This window comes from Pristiophorus japonicus, chromosome 1 (genome assembly GCF_044704955.1).
Source record: "Pristiophorus japonicus isolate sPriJap1 chromosome 1, sPriJap1.hap1, whole genome shotgun sequence".
Taxonomy (NCBI): Eukaryota; Metazoa; Chordata; class Chondrichthyes; family Pristiophoridae; genus Pristiophorus; species Pristiophorus japonicus.
Window position 1 is genome coordinate 12,741,928 of NC_091977.1, and position 22,484 is coordinate 12,764,411.

Sequence of the window (22,484 nt, forward strand, 5' to 3'; positions counted from 1 at the left end):
ATTCGATAAAAACATGGAACACGGACTCCTCCAGACCGTAGAAATTGCAGGCGGCCTGGGAGCCCGTGAACCGACTTAAAAACTTATTGCAGGGGACTGCTCCGTGCACCACCCTCCAGGCCAAGTCCCCAATAGATAGAGGGAGGTCTCCCACGTAGAGCGCACTCCACTGGGGACCCCCGCCTCCTCCAGACGGCAAGATGGTGCGCCATGGCGTGTCCGGACAGCAGAATGGCAAGGTGGAGACACGGCAAGCCGAGCCCCAGGTGGGCAGAGGAAACGTTTCAAGGGGCAAGCAGTGAAATGATCGCCCCCGCTGTTGCTGACAGTCTGGTCTGGAGTCGGGCAAAGGGGAAGGTGCAGGTCCACACGTACAAGACAGAAACCCCCAGCAGTTCCTCAAAATAAAACGGAACCGCTCAGTTTCTTTCAGTCGACTGGAACTCAAATATAAAATAAGAACATAAGAACATAGGAATTAGGAGCAGGAGTTGGCCATTCGGCCCCTCGAGCCTGCTCTGCCATTCAATGAGATCATGGTTGATCTTCCACCTCAACTCCACTTTCCTGCACTATTCCAATATCCCTCGATTCCCTTAATATCCAAAAATCTTTCGATCTCAGTCTTGAATATGCTCAACGACTGAGCCTCCACAGTCCTCTAGGGTAGAGACTTCCAAAAATTTACCACCCTCTGAGTGAAGAAGTTTCTTCTCATATCAGTCCAAAATAACCGATCCTTTATTCTGAGATTGTGACCCCTGCTTCTAGACTCCTCAGCCAGAGGAAACATCCTCCCTGCATCTACTCTGTCAAGCCCTGTAAGAACTTTGTACGTTTCAATGAGATCACCTCTCATTCTTCTAAACTCTAGAGAATATAGGCTGAGTCTGTTCAATCTCTCCTCATAGGACAATTCCCCCATCCCAGGAATCAGTCTGGTGAACCTTTGTTGCACTCTCTCTATAGCAAGTATATCCTTCCTTAGTTAAGGAGACCAAAACTGTACACAGTACTCCAAATGCTGGAGGAATGCAGCATCTGTGCAGAACTAAAACACCAGACGGCTCAATCTGACCCACTGAGTGTTGCCAGCAAGTCGCGAGGTTTATCAATGTCATCTATTATGTCAAATAAATGTCATCTATTTTTTTTTTTAGTTTTGCTGTAAGAACTTAAGTCCTGTGCCTGTCTGTGACGGGAGAGTTCCTCTGGGATCTTTCTGTGCGGCAGTGAGACTCCCCGCTTAACTCGTCAAGGAGAATGGCAGCATTTTTTTTGTTTCAACAAATGGGCTCAGCAAGGGGGTCAGATCGAGGACATTGAGAGGAGGGACCCTTTTTATTAAAGGAATCCGCCCAACCCTTCGCAGGGAAAGCTAACTGAAGCGGGGAAATCCCTCGGGAAATTTCCCAAACCTTGCAGGGAAAGGTAACGACAGAGCGGGGGGAGGGGGGGGAATCCCTCACGAATGATCACTTCAAGCACGCCCAGGACTTCAGATCTGAATGCAAGCACACCCCTTGAGTATCGGGGATCAGGGGTTTGTTAACTCTGGCACTGCTCGGAGTTTCTCTGTGTCAGTTTTAATCTCGAGGGAAGGTATGGGGGTTGGAAAGCCCAAATTCAGTCACGTACTCCGGTGATATCATAGCACGCGTCAATGGGGAAATTCCCAGGGGAATGCCCCCCCCCTGAGCTGGAAGCAACTGAGCCGGAACTCCTTCACAACCCAAGAACTGCTGTCTGATAAGACACAGTTTTTTTTTCCCCACAGGTACGGTAGCATAGTGGTAATGTTACAGAGCTAGTAAACGGGTAGACGCGAGTTCAGATCGCACCGCAGACAGTAAATAAATCTGCAATAAAAAATCTAGGGGCTGAAATTGCCTGAAAGCAGCGGCCACGTGGGTTTGTGCGGACAGGCTGCCGAGTCTTCGCGCAAGGGGGACCCCCCCCCCCCCATTTTAGAAATAGCCCTTCCTCAGGGTCGGAGCGGTGTAGGGAACCACTCTGCCCGTTTTCCCGCCGCGGCGTGCACGCGCCGACCCCTTCCCGCAATTGCCCCCCCCCCCCGCGGGAAATTGCCCCCAGGCAGCTTAAAGGGGAGGTCGCGCTGCCGGCAACTCCCATCTTATTTTTTTTCTTTTGCCGGCCGACTGCCAGGTCAGCCCGACAATTATGGCCACTGGTTCGGCCAAGCCGCCAACAGGCAGCGCGGCGCGGCGCGGCACCCCTCCCCTCCCTCTTGGGTACCGGGCCATTGGCCCGGCCGAAAACCCTCCATGGTGGCCATAGTAGCGTTTGCCACTAAAGCGGCTGCAGAGTTCGCAGCGGCCCTCCCCTTTAACTGAAGGGGCGGGCTGTGGCGATGCGCCAGCGCGATGACATCATCGGCGCGGCGCTGATGACTTGTGGTGTCGGCCACGACAACCCCGCGCCCACTTCTGCCCCACTCGTGACGGCTACTCCAACCTCACTTCCGCCCCGACGATGAGGCCACTTCCGCCCCGCTCCCCCCAAAAAAAGCACGAGGTGCTGAATTTCTCCGGTGGGGCGGCTGGAACACCTCAAGAATAGTAGGTGCGACTCGTTTCGGGTGGTGGGAACCTTAGTGTCAGTAATGGTGACCATGATTGTCATAAAAACCCGTCTGGTTCACTAATGGCCTATATGTGACTCCAGACCCACAGCGACGTGGTTGACTCTCAACTGCCCTCTGAAATGGCCCAGCGAGCCACTCAGGTGTATTGAAGAAGACGGCCCATCAAGGGTAAATAGGGATGGGTAATAAATGCCGGCTTTGCCAGCGACACCCACATCAATGAATAAATCAAAAATCCTGAATGTAGCTTGTCCTTTTTTTTCTCCCATTGGATTTAGTTTCACAATTTGAGTACAGGAAGATCAGTCCGGGCGAGGAATAATTACTCAGATGCTACAACGTGAGGGTTTTTCTGAGGGGATGGACAAGAGGTGGGCCGATTGGTCTTACTCATCAATAACTGCCCGGTGAGTGACCTCACTCTTTGCTCAAAACCCACATCACTACAACTAACTGCCTCATGACTGACTTCAATCATTTTTCTTCCACTCCCCTACCGGGAGACATGCCCAGGTATTTGTTTAATTTTTAATTGAAACCTATTATCCTGTTTTAGGAACACAGAAAAAGGCCAGGGTCCATTGCGTTCACCTTCTACCATGCTGGTCATCATCATCATCATCCATCATCATAGGCAGTCCCTCGGAATCGAGGAAGACTTGCTTCCACTCTTAACATGAGTTCTTAGGTGGCTGTACAGTCCAATACGGGAATTACAGTCTCTGGTCAGTGCTTCAATGCTGAGGATGTTGGCCTGCTCGAGGACGCTAACGTTGGTGCGTCTGTCCTCCCGGGGGATTTGCAGGATCTTGCGGAGACATCATTGGTGGTATTTCTCCAGCGACTTGAGGTGTCTACTGTACATGGTCCATGTCTCTGAGCCATACAGGAGGGCGGGTATCACTACAGCCCTGTAGACCATGAGCTTGGTGGCAGTTTTGAGGGCCTGGTCTTCAAACACTTTTTTCCTCAGGCAGCCAAAGGCTGCACTGGCGCACTGGAGGCGATGTGGAGGGAGGAGAGCATGCCGGGAGATCTCAGAGATGCAGTGACCATCTTTAAACAAGAGGACAAGTCCAACTGCGGCAACTACAGAGGAATCTCCCTGTTAGCAGCCACTGGGAAAGTCATCGCTAGAGTCTTCTCCCTGTGGCCGAGGAGCTCCTCCCGGTGTCACAGTGCGGATTTCGTCCCCTACGGGGCACAACGGACATGATTACCATGCTGATAGTCACATGATAATGGCATTGTTGATTAAACATGGCAATTAATCTCTATCAACGAGTGTCCCACCTCCTGACTCCCCAAGGCCTTTCCACCATCTACAACTCAGGAGTGTGATGGAATACTCTCCACTTGCCTAAATGAATTGCAGCTCCAACAACACTCAAGAAGCTCGACACCATCCAGGACAAAGCAGCCCGCTTGATTGGCGCCCCATCTATCACCTTAAAAATTCACTCTTTCCACCACCGGTGCACTGTGGCTGCGGTGTGTACCATCTACAAGATGCACTGCAGCAACTCACCAAGGCTTCTTCGGCAGCACCTCCCAAACCCACGACCTCTACTTACCTAGAAACGAAAGGGTAGCAGGCGTATGGGAACACCACCACCTCCAAGTTCCCCTCCAAATTACACAGCACCCTGACTTGGAAATATATCACCGTTCCTTCACCATCGCTGGGTCAAAATCCTGGAACTCCCTCCCTAACAGCACTGTGGGAATAAATACGGGTCTTGCCAACGACGCTCACATCCTATAAATAATTTTTTTTAATTACTCTACAACAGACCCAGTCACGAGGCGAGAAAACCCCCAGTGTGGAGAGCTTTGAGAACCATAGGTCCAAATTCACCTATTCCTCCCCAGGCATATTACACTCACCACATGTCAGGTCTTAAATTACTCATGAACTGTGTCCCAAATGAATGAATTCTATTCAATTGTTTTATGTGACTCAGCACCAAGTACAGAATTTACAGAACCAAATATGCGTGGAAATAAGGAGAAACAGCTTCCAGTGGCAGAAGGGTCAGTAACGAGCAGACACAGATTGAAGGTGATTGCCTTTGGCAATGTGATGAAACATTTTTTTTAACACAGTGAGTTGTTGTGATCTGAAACGCGCTGTCTGCAAGGGTGGTGGGAGCCGTTTTCAATGGTAACTTTCACAAGGGAATTGGATAAGTAGTTGAAGGCCATTTTATTTTACAGGGCTATGGGGAAAGAACCAGGGAGTGGAACTAGTTAAATAGCTCTACCAAAGAGCTGGCACAGGCACGATGGGCCTCCTTCTGGGCTGTATCATTCTATGATTCTATACTATAGGATGACTATTTGTAGGACAAGGGATTTGCTGTGGCTCAGCTATCAGCACTTCCATTCTCTCCACGATATTTGCAGAGCTGCCATTCCTGGTAAGCGAATCACACCCTCCAGCAGCAAGTGTAAAAACAAATCACGGCATTTGTGGCAATGTCTCAAGACCGCCTCATTCAATCTCTAACAGCACCAACGCCCGATGTCAGCCCATCTGCTGCTGAAACCCTTCCCAGTTCCCCAACTCCTCCAATTTAAAATTCTAATCGTCCTCCTGTTGAAATGCCCTCACGACCTCGGCCCTCTCTTTCTCTAGTACTTCCTCGAGTCCTCCAACCCTCCCTCCAGAACTCTCTGCTCCACTGACTCTGGCCTCTTGTGCCTAAACCCCCCACCACCCTTCTCTCCACCATTGGTGGCCATGCCTTTAGCTGCCTAGGCCCAAATCTCTGGAACTCCCTCCCTAAAACTCACTGTCTCTCTGTGTCAGCCGTGGCTCAGTTGGTAGCACCCTTACCTCCGGGTCAGAAGCTTGTGGATTCAAGTACTGCTTCAGAGACCTGAGCACAAAAACCTATGCTGACACTCCAGTGCAGTACTGAGGGAGGGCTGCACTGTCAGAGCTGCCGTCTTTCAGATGAGATGTAAAAGATCCCGTGGCACTATTTCGAAGAAGAGCAGGGGAGTTCTCCCCGGTGTCCTGGCCAATATTTATCCCTCAATCAACATCACTAAAACAGGTTAACTGGTCATTTTCACATTTTGTGGGAGCTAGCTGTGCGCAAATTGACTGCCGCAGTTTCTACATTACAACAGTGACTACACTTCAAAAAGTACTTCATTGGTTGGCTGTAAAGTGCTTTGGGATGTGTTGTGAAAGGCACTGTAGCAATACAATTTTTCTAGCCTCATTTCCTTTTAAGACGCTCCTTAAAACGTACCTCTCATCCCTCCGAACATTTCCTACATTGGCTCGATGACCATCTTTGTCTGATTACAGTTCCGTGTAGCACCTTGAGGTGTTTTCTACATTAAAGGCGTTATATACCACTGGTGAATGGGTGACTGGGGTTAGAATATTTGAACTATTATTGGTGAGATCTCCCTGTATAATCTCAGGATACTTTACCTCGCATTCTGAGAAACGTGACTGATAAATAGTGTAAGTATTCTCATCATCATGGGCAGTCCATCGAAATCGAGAAAGACTTGCTTCCACTCTAAAAGTGAGTTATCTGGTGACTCTACAGTCCAATACGGGAATTACAGTCTCTGTCACAAGTGGTTGAAGGAAAAGATGGGTGGGGAGTCTGGTTTGCCGCACGCTCCTTCCTCTGCCTGCACTTGCTTTCTACATTCTCTCGGCAACGAGGCTCGAGGTGCTCTTCTTCCACTTAGAGTGGTCTAACACTCAAATATTCTAACACTCAAAGGACTGGCATGTTAATGAAGGGATTATTCATAGATGGTGGGGTGTGAGCTGTAAGCTCGGCACTGGGCAGCGCCTTCAGTAGAGGTGGTGGGAGATACGAGGGGTGGGGATGAAAGACGCAGAGGCCCTGCTCCATTTCAGCTTCTCGAAGGGTTGTGAGAGAAGTCAGAGTGACCGCCATCATTGCCCGACCGTGGCTCAGCTGCTGCTCCTCCGCAGGTTGGGCCACCGGCCGAAGGGACTCCGGGGTCGCCGCCGAGCCGGCTCTCAGCTGGCCGAAGGGAATCCGGTGTCGGTGTTGTATCGGTCGAAGGGACTCCGGGGCCAGTGCTGAATTGGCCGAAGGGACTCCGAAAGATGCCACCGAATCGGGAGAACAGAGTTCAGGGAGAGGGTCAGAGTTCAGAGAGAGAATCAGAGTTCAGAGAGAGGATCAGAGTTCAGGGAGAGGGACAGAGTTCAGGGAGAGGGACAGAGTTCAGGGAGAGGGACAGAGTTCAGGGAGAGGGACAGAGTTCAGGGAGAGAATCAGAGTTCAGAGAGAGGATCAGAGTTCAGGGAGAGGGACAGAGTTCAGGGAGAGGGTCAGAGTTCAGGGAGAGGGTCAGAGTTCAGGGAGAGGATCAGAGTTCAGGGAGAGGGACAGAGTTCAGGGAGAGGGTCAGAGTTCAGGGAGAGGGTCAGAGTTCAGGGAGAGGGTCAGAGTTCAGGGAGAGGGACAGAGTTCAGAGAGAGGATCAGAGTTCAGGGAGAGGGACAGAGTTCAGGGAGAGGATCAGAGTTCAGAGAGAGGATCAGAGTTCAGACCTGGATCCGGGCGGTGTGTGGGGGGCGGGGGCGGTGTGTGGGGGGCGGGAGGCGGTGTGCGGGGGCGGTGTGCCGGGCAGGGGGTGGTGTGCAGTGTGCCGGGGGGCGGTGTGCCAGGGGTGGCGGGGGGCGGTGTGCGGTATGCGGGGGGCGGTGTGCGGGGGGTGCGACGTGCATTGATGCATTACACTTGGCCTCAGTACCATAAAGGGGAACTTGAGCCCCGTTTGCTGCTCCTCTTCACCAACATCACTAAAAACAGATTATCTGATCATTATCTCATTGCTGTTTGTGGGAGCTTGCTGTGCGCAAATTGGCTGCTGCGTTTCCTACATTACAACAGCGACTACACCTCAAAGAGTACTTCATTGGCTGGAAAGCACTTTGAGACGTCCCGAGGTTGTGAAAGGCGCTATAGAAATGCAAGTCTTTCTTTCTTTCAAGATCTGCAGAAAAAAATACAATCACCTAAAACTAGCCATAAAAAATGCACACAGAAAGTTATAAAATATCTTTAATGAATATGTATGTATATCGATATAAATGACAGAGTGTAATTGATTTCAAAAACCAAGCAGATGATTGCCAGTCCCATATAAGACTAACCGCCTCCCCCATCGCCTCTCGGCCTCGGCAGCAAGTAAATCCCCACCTCACACCATCAGCTGCACCAGGTCTGCACCAGGAGCTCAGACACTCCCCCGGCATAAAATGGAGCTGGAAGTTGAAGATTAGACACATCCGTGCTGGGAAACACAGGGAGCGTTTATTCAGCATTCTAGAGTCATGTATCTGACGCTCTTTTCATCTTTTCTTGAATGAAAACAAGTTGAGCTCTGTGATGTTAGACAGAGTCTACAACACAGAAACTGGCCCCTCGGCCCAACCGTTTATGCTCCACATGAGCCCCCTCCCATTCTTCTTCATCTCACCCCATCAGCCTATCCTTCGATTCCTTTCTCCCTCACATGTTTATCTAGCTTCCCCTTACATGCACCTGTGCTAAACGCCTCAACCACTTCCTGTGGCAGCGAGTTCCACATTCTCACCACTCTCTGGGTAAAGATGTTTCCCCTGAATTCCCTATTGGATTTATTAGTGACTCTCTTTTATATTTTTAACATCTAAGTTTGGACTTGCCCACAAGTGGATACAAATTCTCTACGTCTATGGAGTCTCTCAGTAGTAGAGCCTTAACCACCATTGTCTCTGCTACTTGCATCAACCCATCCACGGTCTTTATTGAAAATACGGTGCCCCACTCCACTAAATGAGGTTTCACCCATAATTAGCGCAATCATTTACAGGCAAACATATTCAAAAGTGCAGCCCCATATTGTAACCCTCGAGGACGTTCAGAACAAGCTGCGCTATGAATAATTTGAGCAATACTCTTGAATTTGAGCGATCATTTTATGTCAAGGCTTCCTGTAAGCTTCCTCTCTCTTTCTCTACATCTGTGTCCAGCCACATAAAGACAGATAAATAATGACAGATAGATGTCCTCCCAGACAGGCAAGACACTTTACCAAGTTTAAGCATAGAGTACGATGAGGTGGTCAGTGGATAACATTGTGCTCTCAGCAGTCTTCTCTAAAGATGTCGGTGTCAGATGTGACCCAAAACAAAATGGTAGAAATGGAATTAAGTTGCCTTGGAATAGTTTGTGTTGTCGTCGATACTGTGTCTTCCACAGTGCGGAATTGACATGGCAACCAACGCGGTGTTATCTTTCTCGGTCTTCCAGGGACTGAGCCTAACTAAAGTCCTCTCGATAAACAGGACCATCCCGTCAATATTCAGAAATGAAATCAGAGGTGAGCTCCCCGAGACTGCAGGCTGACAGAGAACAGGGGCTTTGTTGTAAATGGAGGAATCCTTCAGCTGCCTGACAAGAAAACAAGAACGAGGAGAGCGAGGGCCAGTCATTAAACTAAATACAAGCTGAGTCATCTACAATAAGACATAAAAATAACTTTCAACACTAACATAGGAACATTAGGAGCTGGAGGAGGCCATTCAGTCCTTGGGACTGCTCCACCATTCAATCAGATCTTGGCTGATCTGCGACCTCAGTTCCATTTACCCACCTTGGTTCCTTAACCTTTGATACTCTTGCCCAGCAAAAATATATCGATCTCAGTCTTGAAAGCTCCAATTGACTCCCAGTTACCACAACCTTTTGGTGGGGGGGGGCAGTGGGAGAAGAGAGTTCCAGATTTCCACTGCCCTTCCTGTGAAGAAGTGCTTCCTGACATCACCCCTAAACAACCTGGCTTTAATTTTAGGGTTGTGCCCCCCTTGGTCAAGATTCCCTCGTGTCAGAGGAGATAGCTTCTCCGTAACAAACAAAACTAGAAGCAAAATGTCATGGTGTAGGTTGCTTGTTGCAGGGCTGTGAGGAGTGTTCGGAAGGAGCACCTGTCATATAATGTACCTGGTCATGGGGCAACATGGCGTGGAGGAGAAGCTGTGTGACCTAGTCTTGTCCAACAGCTAAAACTGCCAATCCCCAGCATTGGTTCTGCCGCCGACATTGCCAAGAAACATTAACCTCCACAAACCACACGGCTGTTTTTACAGTAAATAGTTCTTCCACCATCAAATGACTCGTGATGATAGGATTGGGCAGGCCTCATAGAAGAAACATTTTACAGGCTACAACAACAACTTGCTTTCATATAATTTTTTTTTAATTTATTCGTTCACGGGATGTGGACATCGCTGGCAAGGCCGGCATTTATGGCCCATCCCGAATTGCCTTTAAGAAAGTGGTAGGGAGCCACCTTCTTGAATGGCTGTGGTGGTGAAGGTGCTTCCACAGTGCTGACTTTGTTGTAGCGGTTTGGTACAACTGAGTGACTCGTGAGGCCATTTCTGAGAGCAGTTAAGAGTCAACCACATGGCTGTGGGTCTGGAGTCACATATAGGCCAGACTGGGCAAGGACGGCAGATTTCCTTCCCCAAAGGACATTAGTGAACCAGGTGGGTTTTTATGACAATCCAGTAGTTTCAAGGTCATCATTACTGACACGAGCTTTTTCATTCCAGATTTATTTAATTAACTGAATTAAAATTCCCCAGCTGACGTGCTGGGATTTGAACTCACGTCTCCGGATCATTAGTCCAGGCCTCTGGATTACTGGTCCTGCAACATTACCACTGTGCTACCATATAGCGCCTTTAGAGTAGAAAAACGCCCCAAGGCGCTTCACAGGAGCGCAATCAGAAAAGAAACTGACTTTGCGCCAAAGGAGGAAATATTAGGACAGGAAGATGTAGGTTTTAAGGAGGGTCTTAAAGGAGAAGCAAGAGGGAGAGAGGTGGAGGGGTCTGGGGAGGGAATTCCAGAGCATTGAGCCTAGACAGCTCTAGGCACAGTTGGCAATGGTGGGGCGAAGGAAGTAGGGGATGCGAAAGAGGCCAGAATTGGAGGAACTCGGAGATCGGAGGATTGTAGGGCTAGAGGTGGCTACAGAGATTGAGAGGGACGAGGCCATGGAGGGAGCTGTAGACGAGGATGAGAATTTTAAGATTGAGATGTTGGATCGGGAGCCAAAATAAATACAAACATATGGACAAAACCTTATTTCTTTCAGTCAGTTTATAATGTACAGAGTGTTACCATTGTAGATTACTGGGCTCCTTAACTCCATTGTGGAGATGGAATCTTTTTAAAAAAATGATGCCAAACTGTATTCTTGTTGCCACTGGTGGTATATTAAAGCTTTGTGTTTTAAGAGTTTTATTGAGGCTTGGGATTACGGCTGAGTTTGATAGCCTATAAATAATTGTCATATAAAGACTTGCATTTATATAGTGTCTTTCACGACCTCAGAATGTCCCAAAGCGCTTTACAGCCAATAAATTATTTTGAGAGAGTGTAGTCACTGTTGCAATGTAGGAAACGTGGCAGCCAATTTACGCACAGCAAGCTCCCACAAATAGCAATGTGATAATGTCCAGACAATTGTTAGTTGAGGGCTAAATATTGGTCAGAACACCAGGGAGAACTCCCCTGCTCTTCTTCAGTGCCATGGGATCTTTTACAACGGAGAGGGCAGATCGGGCTTCAGTTAACATTTCATCTGAAAGACAGCACCTCCAACACTGTAGCACTCCCTCAGCACTGCACTGGGAATGTCACTCGAGAGGGAAGAGGTAAAAACAGAAAAAAAGAGGAAGACAAACTAATACTGTGAATGCCCTTTTGTGAATCGCATTCAGGATTTAGCCTATTGCAGGAGAGACAGGAGACCATAACCATAGAGGGTCAGGTAAGGGTCACAGCTGTTTGCTTACCCTCAGGCTGTAGGGTCACTTAATCTGTGGGGGAAAATAGAAGAGTAAATATTTGACTGTACTTAGTCCAATAGACATTCAGTATTTTAAACTTACCATACACAAGAGTCACTAATATGTAAGATAATAGAAATTGGAATTAAACTATGAATTGCAAAGCCAGATATCCAAGCTCAATGTTGAGGAATGTACCAAAGATTTGTAAGGACATTGAAGGTTGGAGAGGCTTCAGTTGAGAACTGTTATTCACACATGTGATATCTTAAGACACAGTAAATACACACATCTTCACAAACATGGCCCTCGACTAGAACTGTGCTCAGCACATGACTTTATTGTTATTACATCAGTGGGAGATGGAAGAAACTCTGAACAAATATTTTGTATCAGTCTTTACGGTAGAGGACACTAAAAATATCCCAACAGTGGATAGTCGAGGGGCTATAGGGGGGAGGGAACTTAACATTGTCACAATCACTGAGGAGGTGGTACTCAGTAAGATCACGGGACTAAAGGCGGATAAATCCCCTGATGGCTTGCATCCTAGGGTCTTAAGAGAAATAGCGGCAGGGATAGTGGATGCATTGGTTGTAATTTACCAAAATTCCCTGGATTCTGGGGAGATCCCAGCAGATTGGAAAACTGCAAATGTAACGCCCCTATTTAAAAAAAGAGGCAGACAAAAAGCAAGAAACTATAGACCAGTTAGTCTAACATTTGTGGTTGGGAAAATTATTAAAAAGCAGTAGCAGGACATTTGGAAAAGCATAATTCAGTCAGGCAGAGTCAGCATGGATTTATGAAGGGGAAGTCATGTTTGACAAATCTCCTGGAATTCTTTGAGGATGTAACGAACAGGGTGGATAAAGGGGAACCAGTGGATAAAGTGGATGTGGTGTATTTGGACTTCCAGAAGGCATTTGACAAGGTGCCACATAAAAGGTTACTGCACAAGATAAAAGTTCATGGGGTTGGGGGTAATATATTAGCTTGGACAGAGGATTGGCTAATAGAAAACAGAGAATCGGGATAATGGTTCATTCTCTAGTTAGCAACCAGTAACTCGTGAGGTGCCGCAGGGATCAGTGCTGGGACCCCAACTATTTACAATCTATATTAACGACTTGGATGAAGGGACTGAGTGTAATATAGCCAAGTTTGCTGATGGAACAAAGATGGGAGGGAAAGCAATGTGTGAGGACACAAAAAGCTGCACAAAGACATCGACAGGCTAAGTGAGTGGGCAAAAATTTGGCAGATGGAATATAATGTTGGAAAGTGTGAGGTTATGCACTTTGGCAGAAAAAAAATCAAAGAACAAGTTATTATTTAAATGGAGAAAAATTGCAAAGTGCCGCAGTACAGCGGGACCTGGGGGTACTTGTGCATAAAACACAAAAGGTTAGTATGCAGGTACAGCAAGTGATCAGGAATGGAATCTTGGCCTTTATTGCAAACAGGATGGAGTATAAAAGCAGGGAAGTCTTGCTACAGTTATACAGGGTATTGGTGAGGCCACACCTGGAATACTGCGTGCAGTTTTGGTTTCCATATTTAAGAAAGGATATACTTGCTTTGGAGGCAGTTCAGAGAAGGTTCACTAGGTTGATTCCGGAGATAATGGGGTTGACTTATGAGGAAAGGTTGAGTAGGTTGGGCCTCTACTCATTGGAATTCAGAAGAATGAGAGGTGATCTTATCGAAACGTATAAGATTATGAGGGGGCTTGACAAGGTGGATGCAGACAGGATGTTTCCACTGATAGGGGAGACTAGAACTAGGGGGCATAATCTTAGAATAAGGAGCCGCCGATTTAAAACTGAGAAGAGGAGGAATTTATTCTCTGAGGGTTGTAAATCTGTGGAATTCGCTGCCTCAGAGAGCTGTGGCTGCTGGGTCATTGAATAAATTAAAAACAGAGATAGACAGTTTCTTAACCGATAAGGGAATAAGGAGTTATGGGGAGCAGGCAGGGAAGTAGAGCTGAGTCAATGATCGGATCAGCCATGATCCATTAAATGCCGGAGCAGGCTCAAGGGGCCGTATGGCTTACTCCTGATCCTATTTCTTACGTTCTTATGTTCTTAGTGGCCCACTAGGTGGCACTACAACAATACATACAGTCCTGAATCTATATTCTGGGAAGATATGGTTTTAGTTCCAACATATTTATCAATGGGGCTATTGGTAAAAGGGAAATGAAGCCTTCCTCAAGTGGAATGAAATGACCCTAAAACCGCACAGACTCCAGGGCCACCACCGCAGCATAAATCAATGTCCCTACTTTGCCTAACTCTCCCAATCTTATAAAACCTCTGACAAGAGAGCTACGAATATATCTGAAATAATAAAACTCTTATGAATTAAAATTATCTGTCACAATTACTTCCTATCACACTTCAGATGTCAGACTTTAACATATTCTCTGATTTACTAGGAGCAATGCAACAGGCGATAAGAATATAAGAAATAGGAGCAGGAGTAGGCCACTTGACTCCTCGAGCCTGCTCTGCCATTTAATACGATCATGGCTGATCCGATCATGGAATCAGGTCCACTTCCCTGCCCACTCCCCATATCCCTTGATTCCCTTATCCTTCAACGATCTGTCTATCTGAGATCTGATAGTTACTTATTAAAATATTTATTTTGATATCAGATATGAGTTGTTGTCGCACTTTAAAAGTTCAGAGTATCAATCAAGATCTGAAGAAGCAGGTTTATAGTTTTTGGTGACATTTGGGGTCCACTTTTACCAATTATGAGCGGTAATTACCTCTCTGATTATTTCCTCGCGCCTGGTTTAATTTACAAAACAGCCAAAGATTGACGTACCTTTTATTTTAATGAAGAGAATGATCCCCGTTATCAGAAGGAGGAGAAATTTAGCGAGTGGGATCAGGCATAGCATCCCGATAATGAAATTCGAGTAATTCATGTCATCAGCGGGTAAGTGGATCTGACGGATGTCTGTCCCGTGTTCATTTACAGCCACACAGCTGTAGTCCCCTCTCAGCGTTGGGTTAATCTCTCCCACAGTGTGATGTTTGTCCAGCTCTCGTGTGACTGTCGTGCTACTGCTGTCCACGGGCAGTGCTCTGTTTTCAGGGCCGATCCACGTGATGTTTGCAGGTGGCTCCCATTCAACCTTGCACACGATGGTGTCTCCAGTTATATTATCGGACACAACCGACAGCTCCAGGATGGTGGCCGGGGCTGGGGGAGGAAGTAAAGACGCAGGCAAGTCCTTTGTAACTTGTTAAAATGTAAGGGACATAAGACCTGGATTCAGAATAGGCCATAAGAAAGAAAGACTTGCATTTATATTATGTCTTTCACCAGTTCAGGAATTCCCAAAGCGCTCTACATTTTTGAGCTGTTGTAATGTAAGAAACACGTTTAATGTGGTCTGTACAGAGCAGTCTTAAAGGGAGTGGACTTAAACAGAGTGGTTTATTTGGGAATTTGGAGAAGAGGGGCAGACCGGAGCAGCGGCGGCAGTGAGCAGGCGGAGTATAAATTGAGTAGGAAGCCCAGACATAGCGCAGTCTGGAACAGCAGCAGGGAGTGGGCCGAGAGCCGGGAGCAACTCAACACAGGAGTGATGCTGGAAACCAAGGGTAACGTCAGCACAAGGGAAGGAGCTGATTGGTGAGTAGCCGGTGAGTTTTTATTTTGTCTTCGAATGTTAAAGTTTATTTCACAGTTTAGTTTATAGTCTATTAACTAGTGGCGTGGCAGGGCAGCCCAATCCCATGGAGTGCACATCCTGCGGCATAGGGGAAGTCTTGGATGCTTCGCGCAGTCTGGACGATCACTTGTGCAGCGGTGTCTCCAGCTACAGCAAATTGAGCTCCGTGTTTCGGAGCTTGAGCAGCGTTTGGGGTCACTGCGGTGCATCCACGAGGCTGGGAGCTACGTGGATAGCACGCTTCTAGAGGCAGTCACCCCGCAGCTAAAGAGGGTGCAGGCAGAGAGGGAGTGGGTGACCACCAGACAGAAGAGGAGGACCAGGCAGGTGGGGCAGGAGTCCCTTGAGCGCTTCTCGCTCTCCGACCAGTATTCTGTTCTGAGTACTGGTGAGGGCGATGGTGCCTCTGGGGCGTGCGGCCAGAGCCAAATCCAAGGCACCACGGGTGACCCAACAGCACAGAGGTGAGGAAGAACAATGGCAGGCCAATAGTGGTAGGGGTTTCAATAGTCAGGGGAGCAGACAGGTGTTTCTGCACCGCAGATGTAACGCCAGGATGGGATGTTACCTCCCTGGTACCAGGGTCAAGGATGTCACTGAGTGGCTGCAGGGCATTCTGGGGGGAGAGGGTGAACAGCCAGAGGCTGTGGCCCATATCGGTACCAATTACATTGGTAGAAAGGGGGATGAGGTCCTGCAGGCAGAGTTTAGGGAGCTAGGAGAGAGATTAAAAAGCAGGACCTCAAAGGTAGTAATCTCCAGGTTACTGCCGGTGCCACGTGCTAGAGAGTACAGAAATAGGAGGCTAGAGCAGATGAATGTGTGGCTGGAGAGATGGTGTAGGAGGGAGGGCTTTAGATTCCTGAGGCATTGGGATTGTTTCTGGGGGAAGTGGGACCTGTACAAGCCGGACGGGTTGCAGCTCAACAGAGCCGGGACCAGTATCCTCACGGGAGGTTTTGCTAGTGCTGTTGGGGAGGGTTGAAACTAGCTTGGCAGGGGGATGGGAACAGGAGAATAGATTCAGTGGGGAGAGAAGCAAAGCTGGAATTGGGCAGCAGAAAAGTAGAAAATGAATTTGGAAGACAGGAAACAAGGGCTGGAAAATAAACAGCAAAGGAGTTTGGCACCACTAAATGGTATATACTTCAATGCAAGGAGTATGGGAAATAAGGCAGATGAGGTGAGAGCACAGATTGACACTTGGGAGTATGGCATTATAGCTATCACTGAGACATGGCTGAAGGAAGGGCAGGTCTGGCAGCTCAACACTCCTGGTTACAGGATTTTCAGACGGGATAGAGAGGGGGGTAAAAATGGAGGGGGGATCGCAGTATTAATTAAAGAAACATTTACAGATGTGAGAAGGGATGATATGTTAGAGGGTCATCAAACAAGACCATATGGGTTCAACTGAAGAACAAAAAAGGGGCAATTGTGGGCAAATTGCTGTGAAGTGCAAAAACTATAAAGCTGTAATAGTGGGGGATTTCAGCTACCCTAATATTAACTGGAGAAAAAGTAGTGTGAATAGTACAGAGGGTGCAGAATTCATAAAATGCATTCAGGAGAACTACTTTAGCCAGTATGTAACAAGCCCAACAAGGGAGGGGCGGTTCTGGACTTGGTTTTGGGGAATGAAGAGGGGTAGGTCGAAGGGATATCAGTGGGAGAGCATTTTGGTGCTAGTGATCATAATTCAGTAAGATTTAGGGTAGTTATGAAAAAGGACAAAGGTGGACCAGGAAAAAAAGTTCTCAATTGGGGTAAAGCCAATTTTGCTGAGCTGAGATGGGATTTGGCCAAAGTGGACTGGAAATGGCTACTTGATGGTAAATCAGTGTCAGAGCAGTGGGAGGCATTCAAGGAGGAGATCCTGAGGGTACAGAGCAAGTATGTTCCCTTTTTTTTAAAAAAAGGGTGGGGCTAACACATCTAGAGGCCCGTGGATGTCGAGGGACATACAGGGAAAGATAAAGAAAAAAAGGGAAGCTTATGACAGATACCGAGAGCTCAACACTGCAGAGACTCTGGAGGAGTATAAGAAGTGCAGGGGTGCAATTAATAAAAGATATCAGGAAAGCAAAGAGAGAGCATGAAAGAATACTGGCAAGAAAAATAATTTACAAATACATTAAGAGCAAGAGGATAACTAGAGAGAGTAGGGCCTATTTGAGACCATAAAGGAAATCTGTGTGTGGAGGCAGATGTGTGTATGAGTCTTAATGAAAACTTTGCAGTTGTTCTCACAAGAGAGGGGCAATGCAGACTTTGCAATGAAGGAGGAGGAATGTGAAATATTAGATGAGATAAACATAGTGAAAGAAGTAGTATTAAGGGTTTAGCAGCTTTGAAAGGGGATAAACCCTCAGGCCCGGATGTAATGTATCCCAGGCTGTTAAGAGAAGCAAAAGAGGAAATAGCAGAGGCTCTGACCATCATGTTCCAGTTCTCTCTGGCTGCAGGCGTGGTGCCAGAGAACTGGAGGACTGCTAATGTTGTAGCTTTGTTTAGAAAGGGATAGAGCGAGTAATTACAGGCCAGTCAGTCTAACCTCAGTGGTGGGAAAATTATTGGGAAAAATCCTGAGGGACAGGATAAATTTTAATTTGGAAAGACGTGGACTAATAAGAACATAAGAAATAGGAGCAGGAGTAGGCCATACGGCCCCTCGAGCTTGCTCCGCCATTTAATACGATCATGGGTGATCCTATCATGGACTCAGCTCCACTTCCCTGCCCGCTCCCCATAACCCCTTGTCCCCTTATCGTTTAAGAAACTGTCTATTTCTGTCTTAAATTTATTCAATGTCCCAGCTTCCACAGTTCTCTGAGGCAGCAAATTCCACAGATTTACAACCTTCAGAGAAGCAATTTCTCCTCATCTCAGTTTTAAATGGGCGGTCCCTTATTCTAAGATCATGCCCTCTAGTTCCAGTCTCCCCTATCAGTGGAAACATCCTCTCTGCATCCACCTTGTCAAACACCCTCATAATCTTACACATTTCAATAAGATCATCCCTCATTCTTCTGAATTCCAATGAGTAGAGGCCCAACCTACTCAACCTTTCCTCAAAAGTCAACCCCCTCATCCCTGGAATCAACCTAGTGAACCTTCTCTGAACTGCCTCCAAAACAAGTATATCCTTTTGTAAATATGGAAACCAAAACGGCACGCAGTATTCCAGGGGTGGCCTCACCAATACCCTGTATAGCTGCAGCAAGACTTCCCTGCTTTTATACTCTGACAGTCAGCAGGGATTTGTTAAGGGAAGGTCGTGTCTGACTAACTTGATTGAATTTTTTGAGAAGGTATCCAGGAGGGTCGATGAGGGCAGTGTATATGGATTTTAGCAAAGCTTTTGATGAGGTCCCACATGGCAGACTGGTCGCAAAAATAAAAGTCCATGGGATCCAGGGCAAAGTGGCAAGTTGGATCCAAAATTGGCTCAGAGGCAGGAAGCAAAGGGTAATGGTTGATGGTTGTTTTTGTGACTGGAAGGCTGTATCCAGTGGGGTTCTGCAGGGCTCAGTGCTGGGTCCCTAGCTTTTTGTGGTGTGTATATATCAACGATTTAGATTTGAATATAGGGAGTATGATTAAGAAGTTTGCAAACGACACTAAAATTGTCTGTGTGGTTGATAATGAAGAGGAAAGTCATGGGCTGCAGGAGGATATCAATCTACTGGTCAGGTGGGCAGAGCAGTGGCAAATGGAATTTAATTCAGAGAAGTGTGATTCACTTTGGGAGGGCTAATAAGGAAAGGGTATACACATTAAGCGGTAGGCCATTTAATAGTGTAGATGAACAAAGGGACCTTGGAGTGTTTGTCCATAAGTCCATAGCAGGCCAGGTGGATAAGATGGTTAAGAAGGCATATGGAATGCTTGCCTTTATTGGCCAAGGCATAGAATATAAGAGCAGGGAGGTTAAATGATAAAATACTTTGGTTAGGCCACAGCTAGAGAACTGCGTGCAGTTCTGGTCGCCATATAATAGGAAGGACGTGATTGCACTAGAGAGGGTGCTGAGGAGACTTACTAGGATTCTGCCTGGAATAGAGAATCTTAGTTATGAGGACAGATTGGATAGGCTGGGTTTGTTCTCATTGGAACAGAGAAGGTTGAGAGGAGACCTCATCGAGGTGTACAAAATATTGAGGGGCCTGGACATAGTGGATAGTAAGGGTCTATTTCCATTGGTGAAGGGGGCTATTATGAGGGGGCATAGTTTTAAGGTGGTTGGAAGGTTTAGAGGGGATTTGTGGGGGGCTTCTTTACGCAGAGGGTTGTGGGGATCTGGAACTCGCTGTCTGGAAGAGTGGTGGATGCAGACACCCTCACCACTTTTAACAGATGGTTGGATGGGCACTTAAAGTGCAGTAACCTGCAGGGTTATGGACCTAGAGCTGGTAATTGGGATTAGACTAGATGACCTTTTGTTGGTCGGTGCAGATATAATGGTAAGTACTGCAGGGAATAGAATACGGCCAGGGTGATCTCCTGGACTGGTTTCGATCACCTGGATGGGTCGGAGAGGAATTTTCCCAGATTTTTTTATCCCTAAATTGGCCTGGCTTTTTATCTAGTTTTTGCCTCTCCCATGTGATCACATGGCTCGGGTTGGGGTGGAGTGTAGAATGTTTCAGTATAAGGGGTGTTGCAGTTGTGTGAGGCGGACTGGTTGGGCTGGGTGCTCTTTGCCTTTCCGCCATTGTTCATAGGTTTAATTGTAACCTTTAGGGCTGCTGACCGAGGGCCGTGCGGCTCTTTGTCGGCCGGTGTAGACACAATGGGCCGAAATGGCGGCCTCCTGCGCTGTAAATTTCTATGTTTCTATATTTCTACCATACCAACTTGGACAGATATAATTGCCGTTCCTTCATCGTCACTGGGTCAAAATCCCAGAGCTCCCTCCCTAACTGCACCGTGGGAGTAACTTTACCGCATGGACTGCAGCGTTTCAAGGCGGTGGCTCACCTCCACCTTCTCGAGGGAAATTAGGGATTGGCTATAATTTCCAGCCTTGCCAATGATGCCCACATTCCGAGAATGAATTTTGAAAATCGGCATTAAAAACATTCAATGACCGGATGAGAAAATATATAAATGGCCAAAAGTCATGTTTTCCTGTTATAATTGACATGGGTGTTTCCTTACCGACAACCTGTAGTCTCATCACATCCTGATTCACATTTTCCCTTTTCCCATTTTTGACGTGTACGTGACAGAAGTAGTCGCTGGTGTCGTTCAGCCCCAGGTCCCTCATCCTTATGGAGGCGTCTCCTTGGGTTAGGTTTCCGATCAGCTCATAACGATCTCCTTGATTTACAGTAAGTGAGTCAGTATAGTGAGAACCAGCGGCGAGGGAACGTGTGAGTGTAAAAACAGCAGACTCTTCGCATGGAATCTCCTTCATCCAGAGGACAGTGATGGAGCTCGGATACCGGCCAGGAGTACTGAATGTGCAGGGCAGTGTGGCAGAATCTCCCTTCTTCCCAGTCACTGGCCGGGTATTGTTCTCATCAGCTGAGATAGAGAAGGGTTTTAAAAAATGTATATTATATAGCAGCACAATGTACGGAGAGAGTTTACACTCTGTGTGTGCGGCGATATTCACTGAAACAGAAAGTGAGGCATCTTTACAACAAATGAAAAGGACTGCTTCCCCTCCAATAAATAGAAAGACTTTCTATAGCACCTTTCATGGCCTCGGGACATCTCAAAGTGGTACAGCCAATGAAGCACTTTTCAATTTTAGTCACTGTTGTAATGTAGCAAACGCGACAGCCAATTTGCACACAGCAAGCCCTCACAAGTAGCAATGTAATAATGACCAGATCATCTGTTTTTTAGTTGATTGAGGGATTAAAAATTGGCCAGAACACCGGGGATAACTCCCCTGCTCTTCTTTGAAATACATCCACTTCAGAGGCCAGATGCAGCCTCAGTTTAAGGTCTCATCTGAAAGAGGGTACCTCCAACAGTGCTGCACTCCCTCAGTACTGCACTGGGAGTGTGACCCTGGATTATGGGCTCTCTGAAGTGGGACTTGAACCCACAATCTTGCGACTCAGTGGCACGAGTGCAGAGCCATGGCTGGCATAGAGAAGGCTGAGAAGATTCGATGGAGGTTTTTATTAAATTATAAAGCGTTTTGATAGAACATAATATAAGAAATAGGAGGAGGAGTAGGCCGTATGGCCCCTCGAGCCTGCTTCACCATTCAATAAGACCATGGCAAATTTTTACACCAACTCCACTTTCCCGCCTAATCCCCATATCCCTTGATTCCCTTAGTGCCCAAGATTTTATCGATCTCAGCCTTGAATATACTCAAGAGCATCCACAGCCCTCTGGGGCAGAGAATTCCAAAGAGTCACAGCCCTCTGAATGAAGACATTTCTCCTCATCTCTGCCCTGACTGGCCGACGTCTTATCCCTAGTTCTATACTCTCCAGCCGGGGGAAACATCCTCCCTGCATCTACCCTGTCAAGCCCTCTAAGAATTTTATATGTTTCAATGAGATCACCTCTCATTCTTCTAAACGCCAGAGAATATAGACCCGTTCTACTGAATCTTTTCGAATAGTGACCATGGGATTTTGTACGTCCACCTGAGGGGACTAAGGAACCTCGGCTTTACGTCTTATCCGAATAAGGAAATATTCTGACAGGTAATCTTGGTCAAAGAATGCGATTCACATAATGGGGTTCGGGGGGTGGAAAGGGGTTCAGGGGGGAGGGAGGGGTTTGTGGGGCAGGGAGGAGGTTCAAAGGACTGGGTTCGGGGCGAGGGAAGGGATTCAGGAGGATGGGAAGGGGTTTGGGGGGAGAGAAGGGATCGGAGTGGGTGGGAAGGGATTCGAGGGTGAGGGAATGGGTTCGGCGGAACGGTTTGGGGTTCAGGGAAGGGATGGGGTTTGGGGGCAGAAAGGAATTCGGGGTGAGGGAAGGAGTTCAGGGGGCAGGAAGGGGTGCGGGTGTGAGGTAGGGTGGACGGGAAGGAGTTCGGGGGTGAGGGAAGGGGTTCGGGGGTGAGGGAGAGGGGACAGGAAGGGGTTCGGGGTGAGGGAGGGCAGGGGTGATAGGGTTCAGGGGGAGAGAAGGGGTTCTGGGGGAGGGACCGGGGTAGGCGAGGTGTTTGGGGGAAGGGACGGGGTTCAGTGGGGGAAGGGCTTCGGGGGAGGAAGTAGTTCGGGGGAAAGACTGGGTGCGGGGACGGGATTCGGGGTGAGGGACGGAGCTCGGGGAGGAGTTTGGGGGGAGGGAAGGGGTTTAGGAGGTAGGAAGGGGATTGGGGGGCAGGGAGGGGGCTCGGGGGG

General features: G+C 47.7%; 1 protein-coding gene across 1 annotated transcript; it reads right to left on the reverse strand.

Annotated features, from left to right (window-relative positions):
• Window positions 1-7,718: 7,718 nt before the first annotated feature.
• Window positions 7,719-20,517, reverse strand: LOC139276001 (kalirin-like). Its single transcript, XM_070893367.1, has 4 exons — window positions 20,320-20,517; window positions 14,304-14,684; window positions 11,469-11,492; window positions 7,719-9,054 (listed from the first exon to the last, which is right to left on the reverse strand). Exons 1-3 carry the CDS (start codon window positions 20,426-20,428, stop codon window positions 11,488-11,490), a joined length of 495 nt encoding a protein of 164 aa, XP_070749468.1. The 5' UTR covers window positions 20,429-20,517; the 3' UTR covers window positions 7,719-9,054; window positions 11,469-11,487.
• Window positions 20,518-22,484: the final 1,967 nt, after the last annotated feature.